We start from the raw sequence: 6,136 nt of genomic DNA on the forward strand, positions 1-6,136 counted from the left end.
TTTGTTCGTTTGAATAATTTTGTCCGAATATTACCTGAAATCTAAACTGAGAATGTGGGCAATACAGGTCAAGATTTGTGCAGACCAATCAGAGTTAAGATAAAGTCAAACATTTGATGACATGGGCAAAAGGAGCATCCTCTTTTCTGCACAATAAATATCACTGCATATTAGTTTCTGATGTGTTTGTTGTAAATCAGCAGCATCTTCATGTGAATGCAGTCATACTGGTACTGACTTCTTCTCTGATCCAAGGTAAGTGCATATAACTCTAATTCACTTTCACTCCAGTTTTATTTAAAGTGCATGTGCAGATTATTATTCCTGTAAAATTAAATGATCCCATTAAAATTTAAATATTTGGATTACTTCAAGCAGGCTTAATTTTGTGCACGCTCCAAAACAAACCACAAATGAGATTATAGATTTTGGCAAAATCGATCCTTGCAAATAATTTAAAGGCTTCTTCATGTTACCAGCAATGTTTGTACTAATTAAGCAGGATTTTAATGCAAATGTCACATCTGACTAGACTTATAAATCCTTATAAAATAAAACTCAGTCAATCACAAGTAAGCACAAATATTGATCGGAGCGTACTTATCAATACAAATTTACAAAGAACGTAAAAAAGTTCAGCCCAGTCACAGAGCAGTTTGTAAAATAGTCATGAAATTTAATGTATTGATTTGTGTACAAAGAAACAAATATCACATTTTTTTTTCATGACTGTCAGCACAAAATCAAATTGTATGTAATCAACGTAATTGTGAACCGGGAAGTACAGAGAGCGGTGAATGCCACGTAGGGAGGAGGTCGGGAGAGATGGCTGGATCAAAGAACACTGGCCTTTCGCACAGGAGACCGGTGTTTGTGTCCCGTGTGAAACCAGAAGTCAAAGTTGATTTATTTGCCATGTTACTTCTGTACTTCAGTTACGCCTCTTCGGGAGTTATTTTAACCAAAATCGCGATCTTTTCCTAAAGCTAACTATGAAGTTTTCTTGCCTAAGTCTAACCAAGTCAATCTTTTTCTAAGCCTAACCAAGTTGATCTTTTCCTAAACCTAACTAAGTAGTTTTATTTTGAAAAGACTGGAGCAGAAAACGCGCGAAAAATACGTTGTTGAAAGTCGTGCTGGGCGTCACGAAACAAAAGGTCTATGTACACAAATCAAAAAGATTAAATTTCATGACTATTTCACGAACTGCTGTGAGACTGTGTTGAAAAGTCTTAAGGACTAACTTTGTATGTCTACATAATAGTGTATTTGTGGTTTTGCTAACATCTATAAATGTCTCCTCCTCAACAGGGAAAACAGACCTTTATCAGAATGCAGTTAATGGAAGTTGATGACGATGAGCTACATGTGAATAAGAACCTCACAATGCAAGGCCTCCTCAACTCAGGTATGAGGGTGCTTCTGTTTTACAGGGAGAATCAGTAAAGAGGCAACCCTTGAAATTATGTTTAACTGTTTTCTAACTTTTGATTTAGTTGATTTTCAGAGGAAGAAGCAGCCCTCTAGATGTGCGTCCGTGTGTCTTGGATTACTGTGTGCTGTCCTGTTGGCTGGTAACATAGGACAGCTTGTCTACTGTAAGTGATTTGTTTGTTATCACTGGAAATATGAATAATGGATTGACTAATTGCGGTTCGTATAATATCTTAGAAAAAATGTTATTCCTCCTTTTTTGTTTGTTTTCCTATGAATGTTCAGCAACACCTCAATTCAATTTATGTATTTTGCATTCAACCAATATTTTCAAAATAAAATTCCCTCTTCACAGGAAACAACTTCCTTAGGTTTAGATAATAAAACTACTTAGTTAAGTTTAGGAAAAGATCGACTTGGTTAGGATAGACAACAAATCTACTTAGTTAGGATTAAGCTACAACACTTCTTGGTTAGGTTTAGGAATAGATCATGGTTTGGCTAAAATAACTCCAGAAGTGGCGTTACGTAAAAGTTACGTGACAAATAAATCAACATTGACTTTTGGTTTATCAGGGGACATGAATGCCGGTGTCCTGGGTGAAAGTTCGGTGTTTTTGACCCACCAACCCATCCATCCCAACCTCCTCCCTACGCAGTGTTTTCTGCTTTTAATATTTCCTGATTCACGATAACGTGGATTACACACAAATTGATTTCATGGGATATACAAGAATTACAGTGCATTACTTTTCGTATAGCTAATGTTGTAGACTATCATACAAAATCAAAAGAAGAAGATTTTTTTTCAAAATCCAATAATATTTTGAATTTCTTTTGCATTTCACAGATGAGATAATCAGCCGCTCCGCGTCAGCAGACCCAACGCAGGCCAGCTACATTCAAGGAGGTCAAGAGCAGAGCAGCTATGATGCTTTAACAGCAGAGAGAAAACAATTGGATGCCAGACTGACTAACCTGACTAAAGAAAAAGACCTGTTGCAGCAAAGCTACAGCTCTGTGACTACTGAAAGAGATGAGTTCAAGGCCAGTTTCAACAATCTGAAAAATGAGAGCGACCAGTTACAAGTAAGTTACAACACCTTAAAACAAGAGAGCGATCAGTTACAGACTAATAAAGACCAGCTACAGACCAAGTACAGTAGCCTGCAAAGACAAAAAGATGAGTTACAGACTAATAAAGACCAGCTACAGACCAGGTACAGTAGCCTGCAAAGACAAAAAGATGAGTTACAGACGAATAAAGACCAGCTACAGACCAGGTACAGTAGCCTGCAAAGAGAAAAAGATGAGTTACAGACTAATAAAGACCAGCTACAGACCAGGTACAGTAGCCTGCAAAGACAAAAAGATGAGTTACAGACTAATAAAGACCAGCTACAGACCAGGTACAGTAGCCTGCTAAAACAAAAAGATGAGTTACAGACTTTGTCTGTTACGCTGAGAGCAAACAGAGATCAGTTGCAGAGCAATTACTCCTCACTGAAGATTAACAAGGACCAGTTGCAAAGAAGCTATAACACACTGAGTTTAAGTAAGATTTTCCTTCAGACCAGATACAATTCATTGGAGAAAGACAAAGAACGATTGCAGTCGAGCTATAATACTCTGCAGAGGGAAAAAGAGCAGTTACAGACCAAATACACCAGTTTGGCTGCAGCTAGAGATCAGCTACAGAAGAAGATCGACAAAGTGAGAGGTGAGATGTTTGTCATAAAGCTTTATTATTATTGTTCAGTTATAGTGTGTTATTTTTTGCCTTTTTGTGATATTTTGTCCCTCTCCATGTTTTTAATTTTCAGCTAAACCCTGTCAGACAGGCTGGAGTAAGTTCGACATCAGCTGTTACTTTGTTTCAAATTTGGAGAAAAACTGGACGCAAAGCCGACAATACTGCATCGCAGAGGGAGCAGATCTAGTCGTCATAGACAGCAGGGATGAACAGGTGAGAAAGAAAGAAAGAAATAAAGAAAGAATCAACTGGAAGAGATCACAAACATGTTGTCTTGGAGAATGAATGGAGCAGAGGAAGCTTATAGCAGCATGTTGAAAAGCAGAAGCAAATATTGTGTGTGATCTCTCTGTGTTACATATTTATGTTTTAATCATTCCTGTCTTCTCCATGTGCTAACAGGCATTTGTCAACGGGTTACTGGATGACGGCAAAAATGCCTGGACTGGTATGACTGACAGTATTATAGAGGGAATTTGGATGTGGGTGGACGGGACTCCAGTCACCACTACGTAAGTTTTAACTGTATGAATTAAAATATCTCTCAAGGATCATGATATTAGACACTTTACTGTATTAAGTCTGCAGCTTTATAATATACCATTTCTTTCAACACATTCTCACTCCCAACTTGTCAAATACTACCACTTGGTCAGTGCCTTTTGGCATCGAAGACCGATGTGCAGGGTACCCCTCTTGCATTACTTTTGGACGGACCAAGGAGTGTCAATATACGCTCGCTACACCAGTCTCCTAGTTAAAAGTCTTGGGTTTGTTTGACAAGAAAATGTGGAGGAAGGCTTTGAATATATTTTGCCACAAAGTAAATGCCACACTGAATCAGGAGGTGATGTGATTTCCAACTGTGACCTTACACACTGCACATATTCTACATACTACCACTTCTATACAAATAAGACTTAAATCAACAGAAAATTTGGGTTAAAATCCTTTTAGTCTCAGTTTGGGTCAGAAACAAAAGGTGAGAGCAGTGGAGAAACAAAAACCGGCTGATGTAAAAAACATTTATATCTCTGTTATCTTGGTCATCAGGTACTGGGGGGAGGACCAGCCCAACAGCTACGATGGGAACCAGGACTGTGGAGAAACTGTGCAAAAGTCATTGGGAGTTGGAGAATGGAACGATGACGGCTGTTTTGGTGATCAGAACTTTATCTGTGAGAAATAATATCACAATGATTTACACAGTTAATGATGGTGTGTTGGACTGCAGTTCTAATGTACGTCATAACTAATTGATTATTTGTATTAATCTGCAGCTGAAAATAGTCCCCAACAAATAGCGTGTTTACTTCAGTTTGCTAAAATCTACAATGTTCCGCTGTTTTAGGAAATGACTGAGCCTTTTTTGAAAATGATGGTATACATTTATGGCTGTTTTTAAAGATTTTCATCTTCAGTGGGAACTCCATAGACTTTCAGAAAGTGCTGAGAGATGGACGAACACATTGGTTTTGGTCTTTCCATGGGGTTTGTAGACAATAACAAAAATATATAATAATCTCAGCTTTATTCTTTGATACTGTTAAAGGCTGTTTTCAGTTAATCTGGCTGATTAGACCTCTTCTCAGGACTGTGTGTGCATGTATAGACTAATGAGTCACATCTTCCTGATTCTCCTGTTAGCTTTGTTGAACCTGTTAAGGCGGGATAAATTACACCTTTATCATTCTTATTGGTCGATGAAGATTTTTGACCTAATAAATCCCCATCAAAGCTCCGGCCCACCTTCAACCTGAGCAGAGGTCTAATCAGACAGAATAACTGAAATCACTTGTGTGGGTGTTCAGAGGCTTTAAAGGTCGGTTCACCCAAATTACTATCGAACATATTTCTCATATTTCCACACCTCTAGTGGACATGTACGATATCTATCTCTGAGATTTCTGCCTCCAGACAGCCAAGTCTTAATATATTAAACTTTTTAAGCTTTAATGATTTTAGACGAGTACACTTTGATGCATAACATTGTTAACATGTTCATAAATGTACTATTTAGCTGATGATTTGTGTTTGATGTAATGGAATATGAATTTCTTGGTTGTACAAAAACGGGTTTTACTATGTGTTACCGTGTTCTCTTATGAGTGTGCTACATCAGATTCAGCAAACACTCCTAACTTCAGATAACTGTGTAAATGCGTAAACATGATGAATGCCACCTGTGTGGAAATGAGCAATCGTTCATGAAAATTGTAAATTAACATAATTAACACCCCAATGATACCAAGTATGAATCTGTTTGTAGGAGTTGTTCTTGAGGCCAATTGTCTAGTACTCTACTATGATATTCTGTGGCCTTTGGCATAGCTTTAGAAATGTGTGCAAATTGCCATCTGTTTGATTAATGAAATTGTATGCAAATTAATGTTTAACACAAATAATGTATGTTACAAAGCACATGCATACAACATTTGCATATGGTTTTAATAATTTACTGTATCACTCTGTAATGATTAAAAAATACTGGCACAAATTATTTTCCATCTCTGTATTTAAAAAAAAAATCACTGTTTGTGTTTGATGTAATTAGCTGGCATAGTCAAATGAATTATTGAGGGAACTCAACTTTCCACAGTAAATTCAATCACAAGAACTAAAGAAAGATTATGACACGTGCTAAAATTTTCTTTACTTTTTGCATTCAATGAAATGGATTCCACCAGCCCCTGGGACTAGAAAGAACTTGAACTTTATAAAAATAAATCCAATCATACTGACGGCATTCATACAGTATATCTGGAGTAGCAGTAGAAGTTAAAGCTGTCTATGCTTTAGATGTGCAAGAGTGAAAAATAAAATGAAATCCCGGTGGTGTGCATGTTTTTTTCTTGCCATTGTCGCATAACAAGGCATGCTCATGGGGGACCTCTTGTTGGGTCTCTACCTGTAGTAGACTATGGTCTAGACCTGCTCTATACGAAAAGC

General features: G+C 37.4%; 1 protein-coding gene across 3 annotated transcripts; it reads left to right on the forward strand.

The window, feature by feature from the left end:
• Positions 1-187: 187 nt before the first annotated feature.
• LOC119494693 (CD209 antigen-like protein C) lies at positions 188-5,687 on the forward strand. Of its 3 annotated transcripts, none has more exons than XM_037780766.1 (8): positions 188-255; positions 1,312-1,408; positions 1,497-1,598; positions 2,285-2,591; positions 2,844-3,154; positions 3,258-3,400; positions 3,590-3,699; positions 4,241-5,687. In XM_037780766.1, exons 2-8 carry the CDS (start codon positions 1,333-1,335, stop codon positions 4,374-4,376), a joined length of 1,185 nt encoding a protein of 394 aa, XP_037636694.1. In that variant the 5' UTR covers positions 188-255; positions 1,312-1,332; the 3' UTR covers positions 4,377-5,687. The 3 variants fall into 3 exon arrangements, with proteins under 3 accessions (XP_037636694.1, XP_037636695.1, XP_037636693.1); XM_037780767.1 differs by having other exon boundaries at positions 2,285-2,523; positions 3,007-3,154; XM_037780765.1 differs by having other exon boundaries at positions 2,285-3,154.
• Positions 5,688-6,136: the final 449 nt, after the last annotated feature.

This window comes from Sebastes umbrosus, chromosome 9 (assembly GCF_015220745.1).
Source record: "Sebastes umbrosus isolate fSebUmb1 chromosome 9, fSebUmb1.pri, whole genome shotgun sequence".
NCBI classification, from domain to species: Eukaryota; Metazoa; Chordata; class Actinopteri; order Perciformes; family Sebastidae; genus Sebastes; species Sebastes umbrosus.